We start from the raw sequence: 13,116 nt of genomic DNA on the forward strand, positions 1-13,116 counted from the left end.
GCAAGTTGAGTACTTCCTTTCGAATCATGGCAGGTATGGTTTTATTTTTATTTCAATTTATTATATCATGGGGCTCGGCCAGCAGCAGGGACAAAAGATTTGCCAAAGGCTTTAAATCAGTTCGGCAATTGGGCAGAGACATGGCAAATGAACATTATCACTGATAAATGAGGCTGCACTTGGGGACTCAAGAATTCCTGTCATTATCAAACATGTACATGATCTCATCATCAGATTAATAAATCACATTTTAGTAAGTGTTTTAATGTGACAGAGAATCATGTATCGTAGGTCGTGTGATCTGAAATAACTTTATCCATGTCATTATTTCATCCCTTCTGAATTCGGAGCCTAGACCACTGCTGCAGTGGAGGAGGGGGAAGAGGGGCATCAGCGGAGGAAGAAAGGTGGATGGGAAGAGAAGAGGAAAAAGAGAGGCGGGGCGAGAGAGGGGAGGGGGGATGCGGCGGGGCGAGGGCGGGGCGAGAGAGGGGAGGCGGGGCGAGAGGGGGGAGGCGGGGCAAGAGAGGGGAGGCGGGGCAAGAGAGGGGAGGCGGACAGCTCTTACTTGGTTTGTTCTCTTTGCCCTTGGTGTTGATGGTGAGCGTGTGAACATAGAGCCGAAGGTACCAGGGCACAATCTCCATCAGCAGCACTGGGAATGACCGCGACGGGTGATTATTGTAGATCAGGGTGTTGATCTTGCCTGTCTGAAGGCCAAAGCCACTCACGTATCTCTCTGCGTGGAAGACAGGCTCTTCAGGTAACACTGCACAGAAATCACAAATATCAATAACAGATAATTGCACAATAGTTGGAGAGCTCTTGTAAATGTTTAGAACCCAAAAATACCAAAGCCCTTGATTTAAATTGAATATAATTTCCTAATACTGCAGCAGTAAGTCATAGCATGCTGAATTCACCCTGTGCTTTAATCATTTCAAATGTCTCCATTCCAGTATAATGCACACTGTGGCAATGTCCAACAGTTAGTGCACAGATCTCTCGGATTCTTCCCTGTCTCCCTTACAAAGGTATGTCCTTACTGCCTCACCACAATTGGGGTGAAAGTGAGAAATGAGCAGAGTGGGGTTTCGAGTATGTACACTGCCATTCTGGGTCATCAATTGTTCATGGTATAACACACCGGGGCTGAAACTGCCCCTTCCCTCAAGGCCTGTTACCACCGGAAACCGGCGGCCACGCTGTGGAGTGCAATGGCCGCCAATGTTTCGTGTAATGGCCGCCATTATCAAAATTCCGTTCCTGCGGTATCCCGCTCCCATTACCGCTGCGCTGCTGCCGAGCCGTCCTAAGCGCGCCATGAGAGTGTGCACCTCGACGGTGAAATTACGCCACGAAAATCTCAGGCGGTGCCAAAAGCTGCTTTTTTAAGGCGGTCCAGTGAGGAAGCGGCCTTCTAAAATGGCGGTGCGGCTCCCATTAAAGGGGAGGACGCACTGCAGCTGCTGCCATGTTTTTTTTTGTCGGCCAACTGGCATATCGGGCTGACAATTATTGCCCCCCCCCCCCGGGTTTGGCCGGGCCGCCAACAGGCAGCCTGGCAGCCAGCCCCTCTTGGCCTGGCTGAAATCCTCCCTGGTGGCCCAGTGGACCGAACCTTAAAAATCGCGAAGGCTCTCCCCTTTAAATGAATGGGAGAGCCATTGTGAAGCGGCGCCGTGATGATGTCATGCTACGTTGACGACTGACAGCGGCGGACACTACTCCCCCGCCGTAACTTCCACCCCTCTAGTGTACTTACCGCCGCATATCCGTCCCATTATGAGCGACCTCCAGACCGCTGAAAAAAAAGCCAAAGAGCGGAATTTCGCTCAAAAGGCCACCTCATCCACCGTGGGGGTAAAACCACTAGAAAAGGGTGCGGTGGACAATTTCAGCCCCCACTGTATCACTGCACTGTCGGAAAGCCAGGTATTCCATACACGTTACAAAAGCCCTCTCGGATAAACTGCCTCCTCTTCCTTTTAGAAAAAAAAAAATAAATCGCTTTTTCTCTCCCTTTTCGCTTCACTGATGATTCCTTGCTGGGGTATGCCACCACAGGTGCAATCATCTTCTTATACTTCGCCCAAGTTGCCATTCCTTATATATAAAGGTTAGACAGTGAATACTGGCAGGTTATCCAGCCACAGGGAATTCACAGCTCAGCCCAACCTGTCCTCACTAGAATGTTCCCACAAGCACATTTCCAGCAAAGGTCGATAGCGTCCAGAGTGAGAACCTTGGCCGATTTTCCCTTCCCTAGACCACCAGTTTTGTGGTTTCTCTACCCACATTATGGTCAGTTTCTGGTACTTATATATCAGACGATCTGAGATTCATGTACTTACTGCAAATATAGACACGGTGCTGTACATAGCGTAGTAACAGTCAGAGTTTCCTGTACTTACAGTACATTGTCAGTCTGGTACTTGCATACAGACCCAGGTTCTTGCAGTTACTGTATAAACTCATCCAAGATTCCTGTATTTGCTGCATAGAGTCAGTTTCAGGTTCCTGTAGTAACTATAGAATATGACTGAGGTTGCTGTGCTGACTCTGTACACAGACTGAGGTTCCTATAGCGTACAGTCGGAGGTTCCTGTGCTGACTGTGAACAGAGGTTTCTGTACTATGTACAACAGCATACCGTGGTTCCTGTACTTACCAAACTGTTTGGATAGTTTCCATTTTAAAGCTATGTTTAATGACTGCGATGATATGCTGTACAGGTTGGGGTTCAGCAGGTTGTACACAGCATAGGATCTGCTCCGCCCGTGTACTGTTGTGTTCAGCCGCATGGGTGCTGGTGGCATCAGCTCATAGGTGTCATTAGCCTAGTTGTAAAGCAGAATTACTTTTTACTTGGTGCCTCTTTTTCATACCCCCACATCCCAGGATACACGTGCCCCCAATAGCCCCGGGGGATAAATGTACAGCCTATGAGTCCAGGGGGTTAAATGTGCCCCCGATAGCCATGAGGGGGGGGGAATGTGACCCCACTAGCCATGGGAGGGGGGGGGGGAAATGTGACCCCAATAGCCATGGGGGAAGATGTGCCCCCGATAACCCAGGAGGGGTAAATGTGCCCCCGATAGCTCAGGGGGTGTAAATCTGCTCCCCGATCACCCAGTAGGGAAACTTGCCCCCGATAGCTCAGGATCATTCGGCTGATCTTGGCCTCGAGAGTCATGGTGCTTGCTTCAGCATTCCTGGATTAGGAGGGGTTGGAAACATCTGTTCCTGACTTGTGCTCAAAGACCTCTGCTGTAAACTCTGGTGTTAGGCAGTGTCGGGGGTTAGACCTTTCTGTGATGCCAGCCCCGTCCCACTTAAAATGCTTCCAACTCTCACTGCATAGACTCACATTAGAAGGTGACCACTCGAGCTGCTGGCATCCAGGTAACCATACCCCAGACAGTGCCCAGGTAACCATACCCCAGTCAGTGCCCAGGTAACCACACCCCAGTCAGTGCCCAGGTAACCACACCCCATGCATCAGTGCCCAGGTAACCATACACCAGTCAGTGCCCAGGTAACCATACCCCATGCGTCAGTGCCCAGGTAACCATACCCCATGCGTCAGTGCCCAGGTAACCATACACCAGTCAGTGCCCAGGTAACCATACCCCATGCGTCAGTGCCCAGGTAACCATACACCAGTCAGTGCCCAGGTAACCATACCCCATGCGTCAGTGCCCAGGTAACCATACCCCATGCGTCAGTGCCCAGGTAACCATACCCCATGAGTCTGTGCCCAGGTAACCATACCCCAGCTTCTTGGGTAGCAGTGTAAGGGGCTTAAACCATGGATCTGAATCTGTTCGTTACCTTATCCTTGTCTGTGATGTCCACATAAATTGTACTTTGTGATGCTAGCGGGCACACCTCTGTCAGCGTCCTTGAAAACATCTTAAACAGCGACCACTCTGTAAAACACCAACAGTGCAGCAGAGTAAGGATGTAATACAACATGCAAGTACCTGTGTGCGCGAGTGCGTGTGCGCACGAGACTGCGTATGTGTGTAGGAATGAGAACAACTGCACCACTCCTAGTCAGTTTGACTCGTATTTGAACTCAGTTAGCTGATATGTCTGAGATTCGCTTGTTCTTGGTCAGAATACTAGATGGCGAACCTGACAAACAGCCAAGTGCTTCAATTTGGGTGGAGATGGTTAAACAACAGGGACACAGAGTTCGTCTTCTGCACAGTATTATTCCCATCAATCAACAAGGTACATTCATGTTGCGCCTTTAATGCAGAACAACATCCCAACCCAGCACAGAGAGGCGTAATCAGACACAAACAGACAAAGAAAGAGTCAGTAGAAGGGTTCAAAAGCTTGGTGAAAGAGGTGGGTTTTAAGGGCCATCTTAAAAGAGAGGAAGATGGAGAGGTGAAGGGATTTAGGAGGGGAATTCCAGAGTGTGGGGCACCACAATCACCTGAATTTATAGAGCGCCTTTAACATAGTAAGACGTGCTATTAAACAAAATTCGACACTGAGCCACAGAGATATTAGGACAGATGGCAAAAGGTTTGGTTAAAGTAGGTTTAAAGCGTCTTAAAGGAGGAGAGAGAGGCAGAGTGGTTTAGAGAGGGAATTCCAGCACTTAGGGCCTAAGCAGCTTAGGCACTGCTGTGCATGATGGGCTGATGGAAATCGGGGATTCACAAGAAGCCAGAATTGGAGGGGTGCAGAGATATCGGAGGCTCATTGGGCCGAAGGAGGTTAGAGATAGGGAAGGGCAAGGACATTTGGGATCTGAACACTAGGGTGAGAATTTTAAATTTGAGGTGTTGACGGACCAGGAGCCAATGTAGGTCAGCGAGCACAGGGGTGATGGGTGAGCGAGACTTGGTGCGAGTCATAATACGGGCAGTAGAGTTTTGGATGAGCTCAAGTTTACGGAGGGTGGAAGGTGATGGGCTGGACAGGAGAGCATTAGAATAGCTAAGTCTAGAGGTAACAAAGGCATGGATGGATGAGGGTTTCAGCAGCATGTGAGCTGAGGTGGGCCAGAGACGGGCGATGTTACGGAGGTGGAAGTAGGCGGTCTCGGTGCATGGGGTCGGAAGTTCAACTCAAGGGCAAATAGGGCTCTGAGGTTGCAAACAGTGTGGTTCAGCCTCAAACAGTGGCCAGGGAGGGGGATGGAGTCGGTGGCTATGGAATGGACTTTGTGGCGGGGACCGTAGGTTATGGCTTCAGTCTTCCCAATACTTAATTGGTGGAAATTTTAGCTCATCCAGTACTGGGTGTTGGACAAGCAGCATGATATATCAGATGCAGTGGAGGAGATGCAAGAGGTGAGCATTGTGGTGAGGGAGACTGTTGGATGTCCTGGAGAGTTGTACATTGGAAATCTTCAAGTTAAGGGTTAATAATCGAACTAGTATCTTGGAACGACAGACTTTCCAATATAAACTGGATGGCTTCGTCGTGTCACGAGAAGAATCCTGGCTTATCTTCAAATGTCTATTATCTACGAGAACTGCTTGTGCAATGAAACAAGTGAGTGGAAGACAGCTAGTGTAATAAACATAAGCAGAGGGGTCAATTAGCTATCGTATAGAAAGAGAAGGGTTAATAAAGCTACTACTCAAAGGATTCAAACCAGGTAAGTCAGGAAGTCTTATTTGAGAGAAGTATCTTTGAAGTAAACTACCAATGTTTACATAAATAGGCTGTTTTCAAAGGATTCAGGAACAGGTACATTATGAGATCTTATCTGTGACATGTACCTTTGATGTAGGCAAACTAAGGTAGATAAGGGAATATGTATTTTCAGAAGGCATTCGCTAAAGTGATGGGTGAACGGGACTTGGTGTGAGCCATAATACAGGCAGCAGAGTTTTGGACGAGCTCAAGTTGACAGAGGGTGAAAGGTGATACTGCAATGACCTGTCCAGCCCAAGTCTGGAGTCACATATAGGCCAGACCGGGTAAGGACGGCAAATTACTAGTGGGGTGCCGCTAATGGGGTGCCGCAGGGACCCCAACTATTTACAATCTATATTAACGACTTGGAAGAAGGGACTGAGTGTAACGTAGCCAAGTTTGCTGACTAGAAAGATGGGAGGAAAAGCAATATGTGAGGAGGATACAAAAAATCTGCAGAAGGACATAGACAGACTAAGTGAGTGGGCAAATATTTGGCAGATGGAGTATAATGTTGGAAAGTGTGAGGTCATGCACTTTGGCAGAAAAAAATCAAAGAGCAAGTTATTGTTTAAATGGAGAAAAATTGCAAAGTGCTACAGTACAGCGGGACCTGGGCGTACTTGTGCATGAAACACAAAAGGATAGTATGCAGGTACAGCAAGTGATCAGGAAGGCCAATGGTATCTTGGCCTTTATTGCAAAGGGGACTGAATATAAAAGCAGAGAAGTCTTGCTATAGCTATACAAGGTATTGGTGAGGCCACACCTGGAATACTGCGTGCAGTTTTGGTTTCCATATTTACAAAAGGATATACTTGCTTTGGAGGCAGTTCAGAGAAGGTTCACTAGGTTGATTCTGGGGATGAGGGGGTTGACTTATGAGGAAAGGTTGAGTAGGTTAGGCCTCTACTCATTGGAATTCAGAAGAATGAGAGGTGATCTTATCAAAACGTATAAAATTATGTGGGGGGGGCTTGACAAGGTGGATGCAGAGAGAATGTTTCCACTGATGAGGGAGACTAGAACTAGAGGACATGACCTTAGAATAAGGGGCCGCCCATTTAAAACAGAGATAAGGAGGAATTTCTTCTCTCAGAGGGTTGTAAATCTGTGGAATTCACTGCCTCAGAGAGCTGTGGAAGCTGGGACATTGAATAAATTTAAGACAGAAATAGACAGTTTCTTAAACGATAGGGGGATAAGGGGTTATGGAGAGCAGGCGGGCAAGTGAGCCGAGTCCATGATCAGATCAGCCATAATCTTATTGAATGGCGGAGCAGGCTCGAGGGGCCATATGGCCTACTCCTGTTCCTATTTCTTATGTTCTTATGTTCTTATTTCCTTCCCCAACGGACATTAGTGACCCAAATGGGTTTTTATGACAATCCAGTAGTTACATAGTTACCTGAGGGAGGTTAAGAAGGAAATCGCTGAGGTACTCGCCATAATCTTCCAATCCTCCTTAGGTGGTGCCAAAGGACTGGAGAACTGCAAATGTTACACCCTTGTTCAAAAAAGGGTGCAAGGATAAACCCAGCCAGTTTAACCTCGGTAGTTTAACCAGGGACAAAGTTAACAATCACTTGGACAGGTTTGGATTAAATAAGAAAAGCCAGCACGGATTTGTTAAAGATAAATCGAGATTTTTCATGAGGTAACAGAGGGTTGATGAGGGCAATGTGGTTGACGTAGTGTATATGGACTTTCAAAAGGTGTTTGATACAGTGCCACTTAATAGGCTTGCCAGCAAAGTTGAAGCCCATGGAATAAAGGACAGCGGCAGCATGGATATGGGATTAGCTCAGTGACAGGAAACAGAGAGTAGTGGTGAATGGTTGTTTTTTGGATTGGAGGAAGGTATACAGTGGTGTTCCCCAGGGGTCGGTACTAGGACCACTGCTTTTCTTGATATATATTAATGACTTAGACTTAGGAGTACAGGGTAAATTAAAAAATTTGTAGACTACACAAAACTTGGTAGTATAGTGAACAGTGAGGAGGATAGTGATAGACTTCAAGACAGACAGATAGATTGGTGAAATGGGCAGACATGTGGCAGATGAAATTTAACGTAGAAAAGTGCGAAGTGATACATTTTGGTAAGAAGAACAAGGAGAGGCAATATAAACTAAAGGGTACAATCCTAAAGGGGATTCATGAACAGAGAGACCTGGGAGTATATGTGCACAAATCATTGAAGGTGGCAGGGCAGGTTGAGAAAGCGGTTAAAAAAGCTTACGGGATCCTGGGTTTCATAAATAGAGGAATTGAGTACAAAAGCAAGCGAGTTATGATGAACATTTATAAAGCACTGGTTCGGCCTCAACTGGAGTATTGTGTCCAATTCTGGGCACTGCACTTTAGGAAGGATGTGAAGGCCTCAGAGAGGGTGCAGAAAAGATTTACGAGAATAATTCCAGGGATGAGGGACTTCAGTTACGTGGATAGACTGGGGAAGCTGGGGTTGTTCTCCTTAGAGCAGAGAAGGTTGAGAGGAGATTTGATCGAGGTGTTCAAAATCATTTGGGGTCTAGACAGAGCAGAGAATCTGTTCCCATTGGCAGAAGGGTCGAGAACCTGAGAACACAGATTCAAGGTGATTGGCAAACAAATTAAAGGCGACACGAGGAAAAACCTTTTTACGCAGCGAGTGGTTAGAATCTGGAATACACTGCCTGAAAGGGTGGTGGAGGCAGACTCGAGCGCGGCTTTCAAAAGGGAATTGGATAAGTATCTGAAGGAAACAAATTTGCAGGGCTACAGGGAAAGGGCGAGGGAGTGGGACTAGCTGAAGTGCTCCTGCAGAGAGCCGGCACGGGCTCGACGGGCCGAATGGCCTCCTTCTGTGCTGTAACCATTCTATGATTCACCAGTCTCTCCACACAACTACATTTTCCTCATTCCCACTCTAGTAAAGCTCTTCTGCATCCTCTCGAAGGCCTTGCCCAGAATTGGACACAAGTTGAGGCCTAACCTGTAGCTGTATAAAAGTTTAGCATAACTTCCTTGCTTTTTTACTCTATGCCTCTATTTATAAAGCCAAAGAAATAAAGCCAAGCTATTTATAAACAATCAGAAAACAAAACAGCAAGTGCTGTAACTACACATTAAGTTAGTCAGCATCTGTTACCAGAACGGACAAGTTAAGAACATAAGAAATAGGAGCAGGAGTAGGCCATTTGGCCCCTTGAGCCTAGTCCTTCATTCAATAAGATCATGGCTGATCTGATCATGGACTCAGCTCCATTTCCCATAACCCTTTATTTACTCCCTTATCGCTCAAAAATCTGTCTGTCTTAAATATATTCAATGACACAGCCTCCACAGCTCTTTGGGGCAGATTTATAACCCCCAGAGAAGAAATTTCTCCTCATCTCAGTTTTAAATGGGCATCTCCTTATTCTAAGATTATGTCCCCTAGTTTTAGTTTCCTCTGGAGTGGAAATATTCTCTCTGCATCCACCATGTCGAGCCCCCTCATTATCTTATCAGTTTCAATAAGATTATCTCTCATTCTTCTGAACTCCAATGTGTATCGGCCCAACTTACTCAACCTATTCTCATAAGTCAGCCCCCTCATCTCCGGAATAACCTAGTGAAACTTCTCTGAACAGCCTCCAATGCAAGTATATCCTTCCTTAAATACGGAGACCAAAACTGTACGCAATACTCCAGGTGTGGCTCCACCTATACAGTTGTAGCAAGACTTCCTTACTCTTGTACTCCAACCCTCTTGCAATAAAGGCCAACATTCCATTTGCCTTCCTGATTACTTGCTGTACCTGCATACTAACCTTTTGTTTCATGCACAAGGACCCCCAGGTCCCTCTGCACTGCAACACTATGCAATTTTTACCCATTTAAATTATAATTTGCTTTTCTATTATAATTTGCTTTTCTATTACTTCTGCCAAATTGGATAACCTCACATTTTCCCACATTATACTTCATCTGTCAAATCTTTGCTCACTCACTCACTTAGCTTGTCTATATCCCTTTGCAGATTTTTTGTGTCCTCCTCACAATTTGCTTTCCCACCCATCTTTGTATCAACAAACTTGGCTACATTACACTCGGCCCCTTCATCCAAATCATTAAAATTGATTGCAAATAGTTGAGGCCCCACCACCGATCCCTGTGGCACCCCACTGGTCACTGTTTGCCAACTGGAAACTTACCCATTTATCCCAACTCTCTGTTTTCTGTTAGTTAGCCAATCCTCAATCCATGCTAATATATTACCCCCAACCCCATGAACTTTGATCTTGTGCAGTAACCTTTTATGTGGCACCTTATCGAATGCCTTCTGGAAAACCAAATACACTACATCCACTGGTTCCCCTTTATCCACCCTGCTCATTACATCCTCAAAGAACTCCAGCAAATTTGTCAAACATAATTTCCCTTTCATAAAACCATGCTGATTCTGCTTGATTGAATCATGCTTTTCCAAATGTCCCGCTACTGTTTCCTTAATAATGGACTCCAGCATTTTCCCAACGACAGATGTTAAGCTAACTGGTCTATAGTTTCCTGCTTTTTGTCTGCCTCCTTTTTTAAATAGGGGAGTTACAATTGTGGTTTTCCAATCCGTTGGGATCTCTCCAGAATCCAGGGAATTTTGGTAGATTACAACCAATGCATCCATTATCTCTGCAGCCACTTCTTTTAAGACCCTAGTATGTAAGCCATCAGGTCCAGGGGACTTGTCCATCTTTAGTCCCATTATTTTACCGAGTGCTATTTCATTAGTGCTAGTGATTGTATTAAGTTCCTCCCTCCCTGTAGCCCCTTGATTATCCACTATTGGGATGTTTTTGGCTCAGTGTGGGTAACATTCTCACCCCCGAGTCAGAAGGTCATAGATTTAAGTCCCACTGTAGAGACTTGAGCACATAGGCTGGCATTTCAGGGCAGTACTGAGGGAGCGCTGCACATATTTCGGATGAAACGTTACACCGAAGGCTCATCTGTCCTCTCAGGTGAGCGTAAAAGATACTATGACACTATTCAAAGAAGAACAGGGGAGTTCTTCCTGGTGCCCTGGCCAATATTCATCCCTCAACCAATAGGACGTTAAAAAAAAAAAGAATATCTGGTCATTATCTCATTGCTGTCTATGGGAGCTTGCTGTGCACAAATTGGCTGCATTTTCCTACATTACAAAGTGATTACATGTCAAAAGGACTAAATTGGATGTAAAGCGCTTTGGGACATCCTGAGATTGTAAAAGGCGCTATATAAATGCAGGTCTTTAACCCTTCAATGAAAGGTGCACACCCAAAACATTAACTTGACAAGAGGTCACAGTCTCAGGATACGGGGTAGGAAATTTAGGACCGAGATGAGGAGAAATTTTTTCATTCAGAGGGTGGTGAACCTGTGGAATTCTCTACCACAGAAGGCTGTGGAGGCCAAGTCACTGAATATATTTAAGAGGGAGATAGATAGATTTCTAGAAACAAAAGGCATCAAGGGGTAGGGGGAAAAAGCGGGAATATGGTGTTGAGATAGAGGATCAGCCATGATCATATTGAATGGTGGTGCAGACTCGAAGGGCCGAATGGCCTACTACTGCTCCTATTTTCTATGTTTCTGACCATTCTCCTCAGATACTGATGTGCCTGCTCTATGATCCCAGCATTTTCTTTTTTCATTTCATGTTTAATATACCTACCTCGTTTTCCAGAGCCGGAAGCATAGAGGTCAAACACGACAGACAGGCTCTGTGTCAGCTCCCAGGAGGTACTGGTACATAGCTGATCCTAGATAGACAGCAAGAAAATATATTCAGTATAGTACATTAAAGATGCAACAAATTACAGATATTACAAAGGCTTGAACCGATCACAATCATCCTCCAGTTGCATTTCATGAATTGTTAGTCAATCAAGAAGACATTATTGAATGTTCGTAGCCCCATAATGCTGATGACTCCGGCGATATGGAATATCAGGGAGGAGGAAATCCCTTGTATTTATGCAAATCTGCATTTTGCCGTGCAAGCACATGTTTACAATAATGGGTTGGACTGTCCCGCTCACATATAATCTGAAATTGCTATAGTACCAGTCACACGATACTGGGTATCTTCAGGTCCAAACTCAAACTCAGTTCTACCTATGTCATCCATCAGCTAGGGCTGAAGATGGTTGTAGCATCCCAATCACTGCCCCAGCGAAGATCAGCTCACAGAGCACACACCAGAATCAAGCCCGAGGCCATTCTGGCTTAGTTGCAGCTAATATTTTTGAGGAAAACACTGGTCATTGTTCCTGATCACTGTTCAATAACCCCTGCTGGAAAGTACACATGCCTGGACAACAGCCAAGGACAGCTAAGGTGGTCCTCACAGTGTCAAACAATCCCTTGTACTTATGCAAAACTGGATCCTGCTCACTGACAAGGTGCACATATTAATAATGGTCACTTAAGTTTTGACAGAGAGAATAGGGAGAAAGACCATTTCCTCTGGTTAGACAGTCAGTGACAAGGGGGCCATATTAAAAATTGTCACAAAGAGAGTTAGGCAAGAGGTTAGGATAAATTTCTTGTTGAAGCATGGAATGATTTAGCACAGGGAATGGCTGAGTCAGAGACCATTGCATCTTTTGGAGGGGGAAAGTAGATAAATATTTGAAGCAGAGGAAGATATAGGGTCATGGAGTGGAAGCAGAGCAGTGCGGAACAATGTTTCCTCTACTTTTCTTTCTCTGCGCGGGCCCTTGAAACTTGCTGTGCGGCAACAGCTGGTGAACAGTCTGTGCAGCGCGCACCTTAGGGGAAACAATGCTGGTGAATAATTTGGGATTGCTCCAGCAAACAGCTGGCACGGATACGATGGCCCAAATGACTTCTTGCGCTGCAAACCTCTATGGCTCTCTGCTTTGTATCATTTCCCCGCTATGGCAAAATATCTCTGGAGTAAGCACCAGAACAGAGCATTTTGGATAACAGTAAACAACATAACTCTGGGAGTACACCCCTGAAGGTTGTACAATGGAATTCCGTGTTCAGCACTCACCCGGCAAACAGGTCTGACGTGGACAGCTTGCGAATGGTAACTGGTGTGAAACAATCGTTCAGCTTTCAGCAGTACTGCCAAACCTGCCTACAACACAAAACATCTCCTTACAATGAGTACGGAGAACAGGCACAGGAAAAAACAACAGGCAGCAGAAAATAAAACTGGAAGCGCTCAAATCCAACTATATAATAGAAACATAGAAAATAGGTGCAGGAGTAGGCCATTTGGCCCTTCTAGCCTGCACCGCCATTCAATGAGTTCATGGCTGAACATGCAACTTCAGTACCCCATTCCTGCTTTCTCACCATACCCCTTGATCCCCTTAGTAGTAAGGACTACATCTAACTCTTTTTTGAATATATTTAGTGAATTGGCCTCAACAACTTTCTGTGGTAGAGAATTCCACAGGTTCACCACTC

The 13,116-nt window shown here is 45.7% G+C and overlaps 1 protein-coding gene across 2 annotated transcripts in view; it reads right to left on the reverse strand.

The window, feature by feature from the left end:
* The window catches only part of pigt (phosphatidylinositol glycan anchor biosynthesis, class T), a 38,935-nt gene that overhangs the window by 15,738 nt on the left and 10,081 nt on the right, over positions 1-13,116 (reverse strand). For both annotated transcript variants that reach the window (XM_070895871.1, XM_070895872.1), the window contains 5 exons: positions 12,695-12,781; positions 11,348-11,435; positions 3,835-3,932; positions 2,672-2,840; positions 569-769 (listed from right to left, as the gene is read on the reverse strand). In XM_070895871.1, coding sequence (XP_070751972.1) covers positions 569-769; positions 2,672-2,840; positions 3,835-3,932; positions 11,348-11,435; positions 12,695-12,781 — 643 coding nt within the window. The remainder of the gene's footprint in view (positions 1-568; positions 770-2,671; positions 2,841-3,834; positions 3,933-11,347; positions 11,436-12,694; positions 12,782-13,116) is intronic.

Source organism: Pristiophorus japonicus, chromosome 12 (genome assembly GCF_044704955.1).
Source record: "Pristiophorus japonicus isolate sPriJap1 chromosome 12, sPriJap1.hap1, whole genome shotgun sequence".
NCBI lineage: Eukaryota > Metazoa > Chordata > Chondrichthyes > Pristiophoridae > Pristiophorus > Pristiophorus japonicus.